Source organism: Denticeps clupeoides, chromosome 14 (assembly GCF_900700375.1).
Source record: "Denticeps clupeoides chromosome 14, fDenClu1.1, whole genome shotgun sequence".
NCBI classification, from domain to species: domain Eukaryota; kingdom Metazoa; phylum Chordata; class Actinopteri; order Clupeiformes; family Denticipitidae; genus Denticeps; species Denticeps clupeoides.
In genome coordinates this window covers 13145066-13165070 of record NC_041720.1, presented here as the reverse complement: position 1 = coordinate 13165070, position 20005 = coordinate 13145066, and the positions used below count along the sequence as shown (strand labels likewise).

General features: G+C 41.1%; 1 protein-coding gene across 5 annotated transcripts in view; it reads right to left on the bottom strand.

Moving 5' to 3' along the window:
* Positions 1-366: 366 nt before the first annotated feature.
* Positions 367-20005, bottom strand: part of LOC114803110 (MAM domain-containing glycosylphosphatidylinositol anchor protein 2) — a 151550-nt gene continuing 131911 nt past the window's right edge. For 4 of the 5 annotated variants that reach the window (XM_029002425.1, XM_029002427.1, XM_029002428.1 and 1 more), the window contains 6 exons: positions 17645-17665; positions 14378-14533; positions 10086-10247; positions 7519-7649; positions 5898-5997; positions 367-3626 (listed from right to left, as the gene is read on the bottom strand). In XM_029002425.1, coding sequence (XP_028858258.1) covers positions 3547-3626; positions 5898-5997; positions 7519-7649; positions 10086-10247; positions 14378-14533; positions 17645-17665 — 650 coding nt within the window. In that variant the 3' untranslated portion in view covers positions 367-3546. The remainder of the gene's footprint in view (positions 3627-5897; positions 5998-7518; positions 7650-10085; positions 10248-14377; positions 14534-17644; positions 17666-20005) is intronic. The other variant, XM_029002426.1, reaches the window with a different exon arrangement.

Sequence of the window (20005 nt, the reverse complement as noted above, 5' to 3'; positions counted from 1 at the left end):
ATTCATATGATAGAGGCAAATGTGGGAAAAAAGTATTTTGATGAGGAGATGATGAGGTCTTTTTTTTTTAATCACCCTGCAGACTCTTAACAGTAATACTGAATTGCTAATGAATTTGTTTTTCTCAACAGTTCAGTCAAGCAACTTATTATTATTATTTTTTTTTCCTGAGGGCTGATTCTGATATGCCCAAAAATACTGTGAACCACGTCACATGATACTGTGTGTTAAAATGATTCCACTCTCTTTGCACTTCAAAGTAAAAAAAAAAAAAAAAGATGAGACCACATCACGAGCACGTAGCTCCAGTGCTTGATAAGGATAAGACAAAATGTTTACACCTCAACAGACCCAACTCACAGAACATAAAATACATTTTCTTTATTATATCATTAGTTGCAAGGATGGCATGAAAAAATGGCCGATAAATCCAAATACATTGAGAAGAAGCATATTTATTTAGAAACAGAGCCCTAACAGAGCACTATGATAGCATCATTACAGGATGTTGACCTTTTTAACCACAAGTCTTATACTGTTGACGACCTGCACAGTCTCAACTAGTAAAAATGCGGCATGGAGTAGAAAATAACTGCATAATGCTCTCAAACGCATGATGTCATATGAACATCAAGGGTAATTCTACCACCTTTGGACCCTTAGAACACCATAGACTCGACCAATTTATTATTTAGTAACTACATGTTATTAATGTAGGAACTTCATGGAATAATTACACAGAGCAATTGCCTGGTAGGGTTAAGGGGTTAAGCCCTTCAATGATTGATACAAAGCATTAGATACATAATCTTTGACCCTTTGTTTCTATCCATTTATTAGTGTTTTATTTATTAGAAATGCATGCATTTCCACATTCACACTCCCAGCCGTGCTACATTGAGACTTTTACCAAGTTTTAAGAAGATTCTGGCCAAGCTCCTCCAACAACTTTTATTAACAAACACACAAACACATGCTTTTACCCTCTGCTGTGCTGTTGAAATTAGTCAAAAAGGTAATGTTCATTCATGTTGCACCCATGGGCTACTTTGTCCATGTTTCTAGGAAACATTATGTTCAGCAATATATTGAATTTTTTTTCCAGAATTGTGAGTCTGAATGACTGTCGGTGTGGAACGAGATGTTATAACACACCAAGAAATGGCTACATATCCTGTAATGGTCTCTCACTATGCTCTGTTTGGCTTCCTGTCACACCTATTTTACACTGCATATCCAGGTAGATGTATGAGTCCCACACCACCCATACCAGACACTGACATGGCAATAAGAATAAACAACATGTAACAGACCTCACCCCACATGAGATTCAAACCCATGACACCAGATTCGTCAGAAGACATCCCAGTCACGCCCAGACCAGTCGTTTCACTGTCACGACAGGGAATCAAACACATACTGTACTGTATGGTGCATACACTTATTTCAGCTCGTTTATGTCCAAAAGCGAAGACAGAGCAGATCCGTTTCATTTTGTGATCTGTCCAGTTGGAGCTGAATGAATTATTAATGGTCAGATGTTAATAAAAGAGTTTAACAGATTGATGTCTTAAACCCAGGCCAAGGAGGAATAGGTCACATGAACGCATATTTACTGCATTTAATGGGTTGAAACCTTTTAAATATTGTGCTTCCTGTACGCCAGCATAAAGCGTCTCCGAAAAACCTTTAGCCACAGAGCGTCTTCACATTTACATATGCACCACGTTGACCAGACCAGTTTATTTTTTATTGTTTTCCACCCATTTTTTTTTAAAGCAGTGCAAGGGAGACAATGAAAAACCAAGAAGCTAAAATTCTGAACAATGAAGATACATAAAAAAACAAACCAAAAAACAGAACAAATAAGAAACCAAACACAAGTCCTCAAAACATCGTCATAACCAACAACATATGCAAATTTGTCTGCATTTCTCTTTTTCTTTCTTTCATTTTTAATTTTTTTTTTTTACAACACTTTTTAAAAACCAGCTGGTTAAGGTTATAGATGCTCTCAGGTACAGTCCACAGTTCATTAATTCACAGTTTGTGTAAAAGCAGAGAAACATTCTCGGCAGAGTAATAAAATACTATTGGAAATCGTATTTTCGATTAATCGTATTTTTCTTTTTTTTTTTTGTTCCTCCACCCTCCTTGTTTCAGGATGCACATTGTTCGATATATAAATGGCGGAGGCGTGGGATTGGTCAGTTTTATTCTGTCCATTCTTTTGCTGACGTTCTTTACACTTTGTCCTTCTGCATTGCTCGAAAGCACTATTCTGTTTTGAGGAGCCTCCCCCTCCTCCTCCTTCCCTCCGGCGACGCAAATAATCGATTGCAGAGAAGTGTCCTGTATTTCTATCATTCCTCCTGCCTTGCTGTGTTCCCCTTTCGTTTTTTTGTGTTTTTTTTTATCTTGTGGGCGAAATGAAGCGTTAAAAAAAAAAAAAAAGGTCCTCAAAAGAGAGCCTAATGGCCACGGCTCTCCATTAGCAGGCCTTCGTGTCACCTCAGAAGCAAGAGCTGCCGATCCCTTGGCTTCACCTTTGACCCCCCTCTGCTGTCGCTGCTGCTGTGCCATTCCATGAGCACTTGTGGGGCAAAAAGAACGGTGTAGAAAATAGCCCAGCGGTGACAGTAGAAACATCGGAGTAGATGTGATTGGTGTTTTAACGGCCAGGCTCACAATACATGTACGCTTGTATGAGATTTTTTTTATTTTAATCTGAAGGCACTTTGTTTTTTCATGGCAGAAAGTGGCTTCGTTTCCGTTGGTGTTACACAAAAGAAAGAGGAAGACAAGCGCCAGCCCCAGCTTTCCTTGGGAACATCTTTGTTCCTGGAGGTGTCCCTCCCTCAACGTTCGGCCGCGGCCGCCCCCCTCTCGTTCTCTTCTTTCCAAGCCCCCAGGCCTTCAGACTTCCAGCCTGCCACTAGGATTTGTGAGCACAGTGTTTTTGCGAAACAAAAAAAAAAAAAAAAACAGGCAGCTACTCAGGTTGGGAGATAAAGCAGATATAAGAACTTTCCACAGTTTTTCATTTAATGTTAAAGAGCACCAAGCAAAAAAAAAAAAAAAACTCTATGTAACAAAAATAAAAAATGGTACAGAAGTGTGGATGTTTTGCAAACAGGACAGAAATTAATTAACGAACCGAGTTTGGACATTAATTATCGTATTTTTAATGATTTTCTTTCTTTTAAATAATGCTTTACAGTGAGCTGTCATACAGAAAGATGTCCTTGTGCTTTACAAATTTGTTCTGAATTTTCTTTTTCATCCAAGTTCTTCCATTTCTGCGCTTGGGAGCATTTTATATATATATATATATATATAAAAAAAAATTAGCAGAATTGAAAAAAGCAAATATTTATTACTCATTGTGTTATTTCCCCCCTTTTTTCTTTGTTTGACTTGACGGGTGGTGAGCCAGCGTCGTGTCCCTCTCAGTAATCCATGAATCTTTGGTGACCATATATATTCAGGGTACGGACACGCTGACTACCACGTTGATCATTCTTTTGCTTGGGTCAGGGAGGAGGGTCACCTAAACAGGGTAAAAGCCAGGGTGACTAACAGTAGCCATATATGGATGATTCTGGGTGGGGCAGCTGTTCTCTCTGCTGAAAAAGAAAGAAAGAAAGAAAGACAGAAATGTTTTTGTGTGCTGCCTCATGACACAACACTATACAAAATACACTATAATTAAATCACTGAATTTGAATATTGTTTATATTACTATTTGTTTTCATAATTTTATTAGACTGACATATTGACTGTATAAATGAACATACTTTAGCGAAGTTGGCATTTCTGTACTGTGAACCCTGCTTTGATTTATGATAATGCTGGATTTCACATGTTCATGAGCTATCGGCCATGATCTTAATCAATATATAAAGAAAGAAAAAAGCATAAATGAACCATATAGAAAATGCTAAATTCTTATGCCAAAAATAAGTGTCTTTAAAAAGGGGGATTCTCTTATCCTCAGGCCAGTGTTGTAAATTAAGATCAAGCAACTACTTTTACAAAACTTTGTTTGTGCTAATCATTTTCTTTTTGTATTTCAATCATTCTGTCAAGTTACTATTAGGCACATGTGGTACATCGGAAGGAAGGAGGAAGCAAATGCAGAACTAACAAACCCGGGCACGTAGGGGCACGTAGGGCACGTAGACCCTCACGCAGACATGAACTACGCACAGACACAAGACAAGGATAAAATGAAGAATAAATAAGAATAGGATGAGGACGGGACACAGCAAACACATTAACAATCCCAGATGAAAATTATACGGGCAATCAACAAAGCAAACATGAAATTCTGGATGTGGGACCGAAGCGCTGGGAAATGTCCAGAACATCACAGTTACAAACGTCCCAGTTCAGCCTCTTGGTAACTCACATTGAATGAAAGAGTAGGCATTGATGGATTGTAGGCACTAATATACACTGCTCAAAAAATAAAGGGAAAAACAAAACAAGACATTCTAGATATGAATGAATGAAATATTTTTAATAAATACTTTGTTCTTTACATAGTTTAATGGGCTGACAACAAAACCACACAAAAATGTATCTATCCATGGAGGTTTGGATTTGGAGTCACACTAAAATATTAAAGTGGAGAAACACAGTACAGGCTGATCCATCTTTGATGTCATTAAAACAGGTCAAAATGAGGCTCAGTAGTATGTTCGTCCCTCCACGTGCCTGTATGACCTCCCTACAATGCCTGGACATGCTCCTGATGAGGTGGCGGATGGTCTCCTGAGGGATCTCCTCCCAGACCTGGACTAAAGCATCCGCCAACTCCTGGACGGTCTGTGGTAAAACGCGGCATAGGTGGATGGAGCGAGACAAGATGTCCCAGATGTGCTCAGTTGTATTCGGGTCTGGGGAACAGGCGGGCCAGTTCATAGCATCAATGCCTTGTGTGGGTTGTAGACTCCGTCTCATGCAACCACTAGAGCTAAAGCTCCGCCAGAAAGCATAGGAACAGAGGTCACCACCTGCAGAACCCCGCCTTTATTGGGGATGTCTTGCTAATTACCTATAATTTCTACCTGTTGTCTATCCATTTGCACAACAGTATGTGAAATTGGTTGTCAATCAGTGTTGCTTCCTAAGTGGATGGTTTGAGTTCACAGAAGTATGATTGACTTGGAGTTCCATTGTGTTGTTTAGTCGTTCCCTTTATGTTCTTGAGCAGTGTATATAGGTCACATAACACATATAATAATATGTTTGTAAAGCACTATGAAGGAGTGATTGATAATAAAGGTGCTACCGAGACGCATCTGTTGCTAATAAACTTTTGAAGGAACAGAAGCAGCTGATGCTCACTAAATTCGAAGTGCAGAAGGCTCGCTTGCCAAAAAAAAATTTAATCCTTTTTTTTTTTTCCCGAAAACAGTGAACCTCTAATGCGTGCAAAATGGTCTGCCTGGGAAAACAAACCCCTCGGTGCAGACTGAGGAGCAAACGCTGTACACCGCAACCCAGCCCCATGTGTTCTTATCAAAAAAACGCCTTGTTAGCGGCTGCGCCACACCTGTTTCTAATGGCTGCGGGGAATAGAACAGCGTTGGAAAAATGAAGCGAAAATTGGAAGTCGGGGCAAGTCCAAGAAGGTGCCAAACAGACAATTGCAACACAGTTGACCCAGTTGTTCCTCGACTTCATCAAACGTCAAGCTGCGATGAACAAAGTCCTGATTTCCCTGCCAATAGTCTTGTCAATTCCAGGCCATTACCTGTCCTGTTTTCTATTTTCTCTCACTGTTTGTTCCCTGGTGCAATTATGGAGCTCTCTCTCCGCCACAGTCGGGGTTGCTATCATTCATGGGACTTTACAGCGCTGTTACCATGGGGACACTGGGCTATACATACGATTGGATGGAGGATTCTGACACTCCCCCTCTTCGAGAGTGACGTCGTCGATGGCGATGTCTCCTTCGATCCCCGGTCCTCGGACGCCCTCGAACACCACCTACGTGAAAAAGAGGCCGGTGAAAACGTGAACCCGATGATGAGCCGTAAAAAGCTTGCAGGAGATGCATGACATTACGACACAAAGTCGAGGCCATTTGCACACAGAGATGAATCAAAACTTCTGTACAAATCTGTGCTGAAAAAAAAAAAAAAGAGAGCGTAGTCTGCTTACGACAATGGACTTGGTTCATACTTCACGAACACTCGTGTGCTATCGCACATGAAGTGGCCCCGCTGTTCAAAAGAATAGCAGAGGCCCCGGATTGTTTTTGAATATACCTATTATCAATATACTGATAATTCGGCTTTGTAGAAACTGAAGTGGGTGTTGGATGATGCACTCATGATTGTGGATCAGTTTTTCTTTAATTGCTGTGTCTGCGTGGGTGTGTTCCCCCCCCCCATGTTATTTTTTCGTCTTTCTGCTTTTTTTTTTTAAAAAGGGAGAAAAATATTCCAGCATAATAAAAGCATAACACACATGCTCACAGATTTAAGGGTCTCGGTCATTTAATCTCGCATTTTGCAATAAATTCATTGCGATTTAATCATCGTTCATTTTTAATAATGAAGCCTGCTGTTATATTTGAAACTATTAGCGAGACAAGAGTGGGAAAGATGCTCAAACTGTAGGGCTGTTACTTCATGTTGCTTACGGCAGAAAGTTCAAAACTTTCCAAGTGCACCAGACGTTCAAAAGTATTTATGTAAATGTCCCTGCAAGCATGTTTGCCAAACAGTCACATTTATGGGAACTATCAAGCGTGAACGCCAGCCAATCAGCCGGGATTATGTTGGCTAGAGCTGACTATGTTTCTGCGAGTGATTGGTTGCCGCATTATGTGGCACCTGAATCAGCCCTTTTTATGCCCTAGTTATGGCGAAAATTTACTGTCTACAGGATCATCTCCCGGTCACTCCCTCTTTTCCACACTTATATCTGTCTGAGTTTTTAATACGCATTGTAGCAATCTGGAAAATGACTAAAAACTATGGATAATATGTAGCACTGGTAATGCAAAAACAGTCACTATCACGGATAAAACAACAGCTTTGTCTGGTGTTTCCTCACCTACACCCAATGGAGCACTTTCAGGAGGTGACAAAATGCCAGTCTGGACAATGTCCGGACCTGATTCTCCTCACGTTTGCCGAACGAGTTCAGCTGAGACAAACGGTTTGCGTGACACACTCGCGTGGCCAATTTTTTGTGGAGTTTGCTTAATGCACTACTATAATTTTGACATGATTGCTCATTACACTTGGCCTTTCTGTTTTCCTAAAGCATTCTTACTCATCACACAGAGGAAAAAAATGACACATACACAGTGGAATGGATGTAGCTGTCACACTAGTATCAGGAATGATAAAATACGCTTTTTGTTCCTTGGGTGTACGTTTGGGTCTTAAAGTGTCTTAACAGAATCCCAAATTCCCTGGTGCCTGTGCGGAGTGCCGCTTGTTGAAAACACGGCACGGTGCCCTTGTGTCGGACGGCTCGGCATGGACTGGCACGGACCTGAAAGGACGAGGTGGGGTGAATGTTGACTTTTGCCAGCCTCCAGCGCTCCCCTTGGTTTCCGCTGAGGGACCACACGGGGCCGTCTGACGTCGTCTGGCCCTTCTGTCTGAGATAAGCATTCAAGGTGCCTGCGCGAGAAGGAAGGCGCAATATTCAGCTTCAAAACATTCGATGTGTCACGTCACACGATGCAATTCTTGTTATAGGCGATTCATAAAGCGCAACAGCTATAAGAATTATGTGTAAACATTGCCACCCTCCCACAGTTTCTACCAAGAACCGTATTTCCCCAGTCCTATATCAGACATAGCGCGTGGGGAGTGTTAATGTCACATGTCACATTAATCTGGGTGAGGTGACACTCCCCAGACTAACAAGCTCTTTGTCTTGGTGGGGAATGATTTCTGTCACCCGGAAGACAAACTTTAATGTGATTTTTATGAGCAGAGTTTAAAACGGGGGGAGCACATGGTGATGATTGACAGCTCTCCTCATTCTGGGTGATTTGAACCTCCCTTTCACCCGTTTCCCCCCGTTTCCTACAGTGTTGGATGTGGGTTAACATTCTTGCCATCTCTACCACAGTCTCCTTGCGTTAGTCTCGTCTGGTTGCTGTACGGAATTCGCAGGCATGCAGGAGACTCTAAGAGGTGGAACAACCGCAACCTTAATCAAGTCACACCGTTTTCTTCTCCTCATCTTCATGCACCCAAGAAAACGATGTCTTTCATATGCCCGTATGGAATAGAAACCAGAAAACCATCACATTTTGTGTTGAAATGGTGTTGGCAGATGTGTCTTGTAGCTGAAAGGGTGCAGATCTCCCGTCTTTCCCATACTGTGTCCTGTCACTGAATATTTTAGTGTTCTGGTTTCCTTTCATCTCGGGTGCGGGGGACAACGTAGACGCCCCACTGAAACTAGATGCAGGCCAGGCGGAGCACTTGGCAGAGTTGCTTCCTGACTCTGTTTGCATCCATGTGGTTTGTCAAAATGTCATGGAAAAGACAGATTGCCTCCTGGGTAATGTAGTTTGTACAGGATCTTTGATAATTACTCAGACATTCAGTGAGATTCCATGCGCAGTTTCAACTTCGCCAGTAAACAAGCACGGGACGCAAATGTATTTATTTATCGTCTGCGATATGATAGTGGCAATTTACTTCTTAATAATTACTTAATAATTAATAATAATGTATTTTAAATGTCTGAATTTAGTCTGACATTATTAATCATTCATAAAACACAATAATATATATATACACTATATACACACAATTAAATACTGATTCAAGCACACGGTTTACAGTACGGGTAAAACATGTCCGAAAAATGTTCTCTCAGCGGGAAATTAATCTTTACAATGGGACAAGATTCCACCCCCTCAGGAGAACTGAACAGCTACGACGGCGAGTTCACGGTGATTTTCTACAAGTGACAGACAACTGCGCGCTGTAAGCACCGCTGTATGGACTCGAGTATGACAGTGCGCGACCTGTGTGTGATCTTCAGTGCTGCGACGGGCGTGAGGAAAATAAAACCTGGGCTGAGCGGCTTAATAACAGAGTCGGGTGGGAATGGAGCTGCCAGATATAACCCCTTATGACCGACGGGGGGCTGCCATTACCGTGTAACTGGGAATGAACAGCTTTACGTCTGACTGGTTTAATGAAATTACTTTGATCCCCCGGCTTCTGAGAGAAACTGGAGCCCAGAAGAATGAAAAGGAATGTGTGTGCGCTGTGATCTGGAGGGCCTAATCCGGTAAACACACACAGGCAGAGAACTCCAAAGGCAATCTTTGAAGTGTGCTTTGTTAATTAGCTTTGACCTTGTCCCAGGTAAAGCGGCCCTTGTCCACTTTCCTTCCAACTCTTGTGAGGAGGGGGGCGTAATTCTCTGGTGGGCCGGCTGTGCACCATGCACGCTGCTCACATACATGCATCTCGTACACACATACACACACGCAAAAAAGACTGGCTGTCTGTGGACATGAAGGGTTAAAGTGGTTTTCTCACCGAACAGAAAGGCAAGACATGTGTACCAGGGGAGGATCACTGCGGTCGCAACTGCCAAGTATCCCATCTCCTCCCTCACGCCAGGAGAGTTCCCGCACACTCAGGGGAGGCCACGCGACTCCGGCTGGCTGTGGCGTGGAGGTGTGCGGAGCGGTGAAGTCGTCTAACCGGAGGAGCTCAATGAAGTGAGAGACAGCGCAGCCGCCCCGCTGTGGCATACCTGCTAGCGGCGCCATTACTCCGTGCCCCCCCTGTCACAGGACTGACGCGCTTCCCATCGGAAAACGCTTCATGGCACTGTACCTGTCACCGCTGTGCACATCAGCGCGGCATCGCCTGGAGAACCACGCCGGCTTGTACTGTAGCTTATCTGTCAGACCTGTGCCGGCCTCAATAGCGCCAGCTAATGTCTCTGCAGGTGACACTGCTGTGCCACTCTGAAGGTTGGTGCATGCTTACTCGACCCTTTTTGTGACAACTGTGTCATGCTCATGGAGAGCTCCCCGTAGGTTTTTCGCATGTGCCAGGAGTATCTTGGTGACTTACCAATGTGCTTGCCATACATGTGATAGTAGAAGCCGAAGCAGTAGACCGGAGGGTTGGTGATGCCATAGGGGTTCTTGGGTGCTACGTTGAAGGTTGGGCTCACTAGGCGTGCCTGGTCCCCCTCTCGCCTCGGCCTGGAGGTCTCAATGTACATGTAGAAACCTTGGGATGAAACGAATAACCTTGGTTACAATGTGCAAAGAACCGAGGGGTACCTGGAATAATGTGTTTTATGGAATTAAAAGAAAGAAAAAAAAAGCGGAATGAGAGAAAAAAATTGCAAACTAAAACTACAAACACTTTTAATTAATGTTTAAACATCTAAATTGGGTGACCATTAGTGCTCTGTCAAGGAGGATCTCGTTGCAGCCGCTGTGAGGTGTGGCGCTCCACAGTAGCCGGGTAAAGTTCACTTACGGTGGAGGTCATGTGTTTCCACGTACTGTGGAGATCACGTTCCACCTTACTGTGTTAAATTGAACAGAATAAATGCTGAGGGGATGCCAAATTGTAATGTCCCCAGATGAGGACGCAGGGTCTCAGGAGAATAAGGAATCCTTACTAGTGCATTGTTGCATAAACTATGGGTTTCAAATGATTAAAATAGATTATATCTAAACAATAAATAATGGTTATTTATTCTACAGCGAGTGCAGAATTATTAGGCAAGTTGTATTTTTGAGGAATAATTTTATTATTGAACAACAACCATGTTCTCAATGAACCCAAAAAACTCATTAATATCAAAGTTGAATGTTTTTGGAAGTAGTTTTTAGTTTGGTTTTACTTTTAGCTATTTTAGGGGGATATCTGTGTGTTCAGGTGACTATTACTGTGCATAATTATTAGGCGACTTAACAAAAAACAAATATATACCCATTTCAATTATTTATTTTTACCAGTGAAACCAATATAACATCTCCACATTCACAAATATACATTTCTGACATTCAAAAACAAAACAACAACAAATCAGCGACCAATATAGCCACCTTTCTTTGCAACTGATTCTGTCAGTGTTTTGATCTGTTCACCATCAACATTGCGTGCAGCAGCAACCACAGCCTCCCAGACACTGTTCAGAGAGGTGTACTGTTTTACCTCCTTGTAAATCTCACATTTGCTGATGGACCACAGGCTCTCAATGGGGTTCAGATCAGTTGAACAAGGAGGCCATGTCATTAGTTTTTCTTCTTTTATACCCTTTCTTGCCAGCCACGCTGTGGAGTACTTGGACGCGTGTGATGGAGCATTGTGCGGCATGAAAATCATGTTTTTCTTGAAGGATGCAGACTTCTTCCTGTACCACTGCTTGAAGAAGGTGTCTTCCAGAAACTGGCAGTAGGACAGGGAGTTGAGCTTGACTCCATCCTCAACACGAAAAGGCCCCACAAGCTCATCTTTGATGATACCAGCCCAAACCAGTACTCCACCTCCACCTTGCTGGCGTCTGAGTCGGACTGGAGCTCTCTGCCCTTTACCAATCCAGCCACGGGCCCATCCATCTGGCCCATCAAGACTCACTCTCATTTCATCAGTCCATCAGAAAAAAACAGTCTTGAGATATTTCTAGGCCCAGTCTTGACGTTTCAGCTTGTGTGTCTTGTTCAGTGGTGGTCGTCTTTCAGCCTTTCTTACCTTGGCCATGTCTCTGAGTATTGCACACCTTGTGCTTTTGGGCACTCCAGTGATGTTGCAGCTCTGAAATATGGACAAACTTGTGGCAAGTTTCATCTTGGCAGCTGCACGCTTGACTTTTCTCAGTTCATGGGCAGTTATTTTGCACCTTGGTTTTTCCACACGCTTCTTGCGACCCTGCTGACTATTTTGAATGAAACGCTTGATTGTTCGATGATCACGCTTCAGAAGCTTTGCAATTTTAAGAGTGCTGCATCCCTCTGCAAGATATCTCACTATTTTTTACTTTTCTGAGCCTGTCAAGTCCTTCTTTTAACCCATTTTGCCAAAGGAAAGGAAGTTGCCTAATAATTATGCACACCTGATATAGGGTGTTGATGTCATTAGACCACACCCCTTCTCATTACAGAGATGCACATCACCTAATATGCTTAATTGGTAGTAGGCTTTCGAGCCCATACAGCTTGAAGTAAGACAACATGCATGAAGAGGATGATGTGGACAAAATACTTATTTGCCTAATAATTCTGCACTCCCTGTAATTATCTGGTCATAACTTAAACTAACACACCCTGCAGACTCAGGCAGTAAATACAATGGAAAAAATGCTAATGCAAATTAACTGCATTAACTATTTTCTCAATAGTTCAGTTGGGCACATCTCTGGTGTATTTGAGTGCAGTTATGCACAATCTGAATCGGTTCTAAAACTCCTTCACTGTAATCTGACCCATAATCTGAAGGTTGCCGGTTTAAATCCATAAACCCAAGGTGCCACTGAGCAAAGCACCGTCCCCACACACTGCTTCTCGGGCGCTTGTCAAGGCTGCCCACTGCTCACCAAGGGTGATGGTTACATGCAGAGGACACATTTTGTTGTGTGACCGTGTTCTGTGCTGCAGTGTTTCACAATGAGTCACTTCACTTTCACTTATGAAGAGATTGTCTCTGGCTAGGATGTATTTTGCATCCTTTTCATAGGTCGGACCCACACAGGAATTAAACAAAATAAAAAAAAAAAAATAATTAATTGGAACATTTAACAAGTTAAGTTTGACCGCCCTGATTTAAGCCTATTTATCATAATCGCCTCATATCTCTTGGGTGGATCACGTTTTGGAACCCATAAATTCACAAATTCAGGGTGAGCACAAGAGGGCTTAGGGTGGGCGGTGAACCCCCTCTGGCCAAAATCAAATAGAATTTCGTCTTATGTTAAATTTGATATGGGATCATTACAAACCCCCCTGAGGAGTTTTTTAAGCTAATGAAATCTTGGACATTTTCAGACCACCATGGTGATTAAAGTAAATGCATTATTTACTACATCAAGCTGCTGCCCAACTCCCTCCACTGTCTCTGTCCGAGAGAATAACCTGCTTACTTTTATCACAGACAAGGTGTTAAAATTGAGGCTCTATAGGTTCTTGTCTCCTTTGTACTGCAATTCAACCACAATACTGTCCAAGATCTTTGGATATGAAGTCAATCAAACAGATGTATCTTTAACTAAGCTCCCTAGAAATTTAAATTCTTTTCAGGGTTTCTGCTTTTTCTGTCTGTGTGAAGTGCTCTGAAAGGGAGGACCTTTGCTATTGTAGACCAAGATTTGAATGAATTCTCTATTCAGATTGGCCATGAGAACTGTGGAATGCAATGAATGCAATGCCACTGTAAATGCAGGATAATAGGGTTTAAATGTATTCCAAGGGCATCTTAGCCTACTGTATTCATTTTATTTGTCACTGACATCTGTTTACATTAAATCAGTGAAAACTGAATTGCTGTGTCAGTCTGACTTAAGACAGACTTTCAAATTACACAAATACATGTTGGACTCACAAACAATATTAAATTCAACTACTGAAAAGTCAGATTAACCGACCAGGATAATGCAATTGATAGTAAAGCTACTCTTGCATGTATGCTTTCAACCAGATTGGGGCAGTGATGGCCTAGTGGTTAAGGAAGCGGCCCTGTAATCAGAAGGTTGCCGTTTCGAATCCCGATCCGCCAAGGTGCCACTGAGGTGCCACTGAGCAAAGCACCGTCCCCACACACTGCTCCCCGGGCGCCTGTCATGGCTGCCCACTGCTCACTCAGGGTGATGGGTTAAATGCAGAGGGCAAATTTCACTGTGTGCATCGTGTGCTGTGCTGCTGTGTATCACATGTGACAATCACTTTAAAAAAAAAAAAAAAAAAAAAAAAAAAAAAAGATCCAAACACAATTAACATGCTCCAGAATTAACCATCCGGACTTAAACATGGACAACTTTAACCAATTGCAAAATAATGCATGTAAGACATGTATAAAACAGCTAATTGCCACCAGTCAGACACCCATTAGTCAAAAAATTTTTACCTCTAGTGCATGTACTTAGGGGATATGGACAGTAGCCTGATTTGATGGTCAAGCCACGCTATAAGCTTGACTTAACTGTGCATGCAAATGAACTGACTTTTGTGTCTTACCAACAACTACATCTATTTAACTTTGTCCACTGGCACATTCCTTGTTCTTGCATTTATTTGACAATGGACTATGCATGACGAATGTCCCACTGCATTTATTTATTATTGCCATTTAGCAGATGCACTGTTCAGAGCTACCAGAGCAACTGAGAGTCCAGCACAAGTTCATATTTCTGTTACCTTGCTTGGAGCCCGTCCTGTCTCCATTGGGCCCTGTGTTTGGGGTGTATTTGGTGTCACGGGTGGCGGCGCTGTGTCTCGTCCAATCAAAGTCATCGTTCTTATCCTGGATGAACATACAGATGGGCTCCTCTTCAAAACTGCAGTGGAACTCTCCTAAAATTAGACAGCACACCAGTGATTTTCCACTCGAGCCATAATGGCACCCGAGGTATCCTATTCATGTCATGCGATTCACTGCTGATCCTGACTAATTTCTCATTTCTCATTTCATTCCACCTTGCCATCCATCTTCCATTCCCATTTCTCATTTTCACCCTCACATTCACTCCCATCACATTCAGGATGCTGCTTTCAACTCCATCTCACAGACAGAATGGGCAGTGGAATAGCGTTCAGAACTCCCAGTAAATCTAGTCAGTTTCTTCCAGTAAAAAAGTGGGGTCTGTATAATCTATTTATCATGTGACTGATGGATCAGAACTACATATACGTTTTTGTCATAATAATCATAACAATACAGAGGAAACAAACTCAAAGACTTTCACATAAGGAAATAAATGTGCATTCGTACGTTCCATAAATACATTTCTGTGCAAAAAAATTGTGCATGAAACATGTCTTCATATACACTTTGCTGATCCTTGGACATACTGACCATCACATCTCACCTCTTAAATAAAGTGAGCTGGAACATTTCTACATGTATATGGTACTCCGCAAAGGATTTAGGCAGATGTGAAAAACATGTTAATAGTTAATTTCCAATAAAAAAATTCAGTGATGGAACAGATGATAAATCAAATCACTATTTGGTGTAACCACCATTTGCCTTCAAACTGGCATCTTCTTGGTGGGTTTGCATGCAGTTTTTGAAGAAACTCCTCTGCACTGAAATAAGTGAGCTAAAAGTAAGTAAGTAAGTAAGTAAGTAAGATAAAAAATGAAGTAATCAGTCACACCTAGAATTTTCTTGTAATTTTATATAATAAACAATTATCATTTAGCTCTTTGACACCTGCCAAAAACTTCAGTTCACACACGCACACATATACACATACATACATACAGACACACACACACACACACACACACGCACACGCACACGCACACGCACACACACAAACACACACACAAGCATATATAAATATATAAAAAACAATTATACATAAACAAGCAATTAAAAATGAAACACTGCACTCTAAAGGAACGTTGTCAGGCATCCTTACACAACTTGTGAAAAGCTATTAACATTCAGGATGTGAAGTGTGCAATAAATATTCATTGATTTTATTAAACCGTAGCTGGGAGCACTTTGGAGTGGTGACCTTGAGAACGCATGGATCTAGTGGTTTTAACTCAGGTGCTCGTGTGGGGTTCCACACCAAGGCTCGCTTAAGACAGTCCGCCTCTTGACTTTTCCCCCTGAACGGAGGCGTATTTAAATGGAGGTCTTCTCCCCGGTGCATAGGGTAATGTTGTTCTTCTGTGAGTTCACACAGGAGATGTACACAGAATGCTGCTGATCTAAGGAAAGGGGATCACTCTGAGGGGAATGCTGGGGGGAGGAGCGCTATGATGCATGAAAAGCTGTTGTCCTTCACAGCAAGATAAAACACTGAGGTAACAAAGCTCAAGCAACATGATGTTAGCACCAACCTCAAACAGTCAGTTATAATGAAACACTCATGCACCAGAAACAGTTCCCCTGTATTATTTAGTAGCCCATTTACAATAGCGGTGACTACATGGAAAAAAGACACTGGAATATTAAAGTTAACCCCCCCAATACTGAAAGTCGACATTGTGCCTCAACCTTTAGAGCTTTAGATCTTGCCATGATTTATTCTGCTGGACTCAAACATGCCAAATGCTCATGTACAGATAATAAATGAATAAATAAACAACTGTACACAATCTAAAAGTAATAAGCTTCTTTCTGATTACATCTTTCATTTAAAACAAGGCAACATAAAGCCCTATCTTTTGACAGTTGAGAATGAGCACTATTGACTTTGTAGAAGGTGAATTACACATCGTATCATTATATTGAACACATTTGGGAAGATCTATATCATATTGGATCTGTGGGACATGTTTGGCCTAAATAATAAATAAAGAAATCATGTACAGGAATTGTGGATTTACTGCTCTTAGATGAAGTAAATCTCTCCAGGCAAAAAAACAATATCTTAAATTTCTGATGTCTTATAAAGGAGCATTTTTGGATTTAATTACATAACTTACTCTAAATGAGCAAAATCAAATGAACCCTCATATGAAACTCATATAAACCCTCATAAACCCGTTAGCAAACTAACGCTTGGGTTAATCTTGGGTGAAAAAAAACCAAAAAACCTTAATTAAGTTTGCTGAACAATTCATAAAACATGGAAGTTATCTACTTCCTACAGTTTCTATTGAACTCACTCATGCTTGTGGAGTTGCTAAGCTTCAACGAATGTGGCTCATGCTACATCAGCAACAACAACAAAATGCAATTCTAACTCATGCCCTAGAGAGTTTCTTTAAAAAGCAAAAAATATATAATCTAATTGCTAAGCCCAGAGTCCATGCAGACAGCAAATCACTAGATGGATGACCCGGTCTGGGTACAGATATCTTCTCATTACTTTGCTCGCAAGCTAACGGTTGTGTGCTGACCCCACAGAAAAGGGCCTTAACGGCACCTTTTTCAAAGAGGATTATTTACAGTTCTCTAAATTTTCATGGATTAATTTATGCAGGAATGGCTCTCCCCCTGCTGTGCATGCTATTGGGAAGGCAGCCATGCTGGAGCTATGCGAGATCACATCTCTTTTTATGTGCATGATTGTTCACAACTACTGCTTGAGGTTCCGATTTAAATATGATAATAAGTGAGAGCAATGGCATGCATTCCTGACTCCATAAGATTACAATTTGTTACATACTTATTACACAGTGTAATACGTAATCCATACATAACAATTCCTTACTCCAGTTAACCAGACAAAACCACTATCAACTAAGGTAGAAAAGATTTTAGTAAATTGCAGGCTGAATCAGGGTTGGTGATTATACATTTTTATACTTGAAATTTTCTTGATTCTACTTCACATAATGGAAATTTATACCCTACATTAAAAGCAAGAGTTTCTCTTTTGCCTCTTAGTAGGAGTATCTATTATTGTTAATAATGTAACATTATTTTCTGGTCTACTTTAACATTTGGGCCACTGTAATTTTACATGCATGAATAAAAAACAGAAGAAAAGGAATACTTACTCAGATGAGGGTTGATTGGTGCTAAAAGAAGAAAAGAAAATTTGTTAGTGAAAAAGTCAGACACAACCATAGAGTTATGAGGCATGAAGCACTTAAAGCACTGTGTTTGGCCTTGAGCTACACAAACCCTGACAGGGGCAAAAGCAAAGATTACCAATGAATATTTCTGAACAACAATGAAAAAAAAGACAAACCGAACATTTCATTCTTCAGTCATAACGTTCTGTGCAAAGTGAGGGCAGCTACTGAATTTTTTAACCAAAAAAATACACTTTATTGAGTCTCTTTAAACTGAAATATATGTGCATGCATATATTTTTTGCATGCAATCAACCATAAGGCGGTCCTTCCATTACAAGCATTTGAAGAAAATTTGTTTAATCCAAAACTAAGACTAGAGAAAGAGAGTGTGACAAAGTTCTGACAAAATAAAAATGCTCGAAAAAAAGTTTTTTATAACCGATTTAACCGTAGCCAACAAGGAAAAGTCAAGGGTATAAAATGCAGTTTATTTCAATAGGCCAGTTAGCCAACAGTTAATTTTTTTGCACAGAGTAAATACAATCTACACTGTCAAGAAGATGCATGGCCTTTTTAATGATCGATTCCTGTCAGGATGAATGGATGTGATACATCAGCTTCACCGCGAAACTTTGTTACCGCTGTGTGATTTATGAAATGCACCAGCTCATGGAAGGAATTGATTTTAATCCACTCGATTAAATCAGCTAATAACAAATCATTCCCACAAAGCAAACATGTGTAAAGGAATATTGTCTAAGAGCCGTGGCCTGGCAGTTCATCCCCTGCATTCTGTCTGGCTCAAAGTACATCTATCCTGCACCCGGTCAGGCGACTTTTATCCCAAAATAACCAATTGCCATCTTTCTACCAAAAATGTCCAAATGAACATTGGGGGGGAAACAAAAACAAGTGAGCAAGACAAAAACAGCAGAATGACCCCCACTGTAAAAGAACATTTCCAAGAGAACACAATATTACCATCCTCTCCGAAAAAGGAAGCAGCCTTTTCCACATACAAAAGGCACGTCGTCAACAGTATTAACGAAAAAAGGATGCAGAGCACAATGTCTCACTGCAGTGGGCTTGCTCCAGTCCTGAGTAAAAACCACCCATTAAATGTCATTAGTGCCATTAGCCGTTGTTATGACAGCGGTTCAGATGGACCCACATCTCAAGTATCAGTGACTTATGCGCACACACCAAAACCCTGTGTGTGTGTGTGTGTGTGTGTGTGTGCTTGCCCACAAGACAAAGCACATGCCCTCCAAGAAATCTTGATTTGATTTTAGGGGAAGTACATGAAGTACTCTGCTTCGTGTGCGTAGTGATATAAATTAAAATAAAAAAAAAAAACACTTAGATTTGAGTCATGGTTTCTTAAGGAGGGTGCTTTATTATTTCCGGTGCTTTATTAAAAAGTAAAGGTAATTTTAAATTGCACTGGTGAGACTCTCTGTGTTCCTGAAATCATTCTGCATGGCTTGCACTGCCAGTGTTGCACTGGTCCCCAGTCAGGAAAAAAACCTTACTTAACGGGATTTGGTGCAGAAGGCCATGATGGAGTGTGCTCTGAAGCTTAAGCAGCAACGGAGTCTGACTGCAGTTTAGCCGAGAGGTCAGTGCAATTGTGCGACAAAGTAGGACACAGGTAGAAAAGAAAGATTTAGTTCAGCGGAAGGCGTGTGAGCATTTTTGGCTCCTTCAAAAGTTCAAGATTCCCATCAAATTGCTTTTGAGAACTGAGGCTTTTTGATGGTTCAGAAACGAACAATACCTCATCCCAAATCCCTTACATTATGCTTTCTGCTTCGTTTTAAAAAGGAAATAAAAGAATGCTTTCCCTGTCCAGCTTCCTTGTGACTCAACTGAATAAGAGTGCCCAGTAAATAGATGGAAGAGGGACAACAAAAACCCATTCTGAAATGTTATTTCTGACCGAGAACCAATGGAAACTCACATAAAAAAATTGTGGCTTGCACAGTATTTTCATGCAATCAACCAACCAACAATGCCCATTTACAACTAGGTCAGAAAAATGTACTCTCCCCTCATACGCTGTTTATGCAAACCTGAAACACTGATTTCTCAATAAATCATAAGCAAAAAACCTATTTCCCCTACATAACGTAATCATGTAAGACAGAAAATGTGTTGGTAATTGAATGTGAACATGTCTGAGCAGGATCATTATTGCATTGCATGAATAAAGAAATATTTCCTACCCAGTCTTCCACAGGGTAAAAATACTAAAACCGACACAACTTTAGGCTTTGTTCCACTTTATGATGTTTTATACATAATTACTTTTTTCCAGCAATGAAATCGAGAACCTTCTCC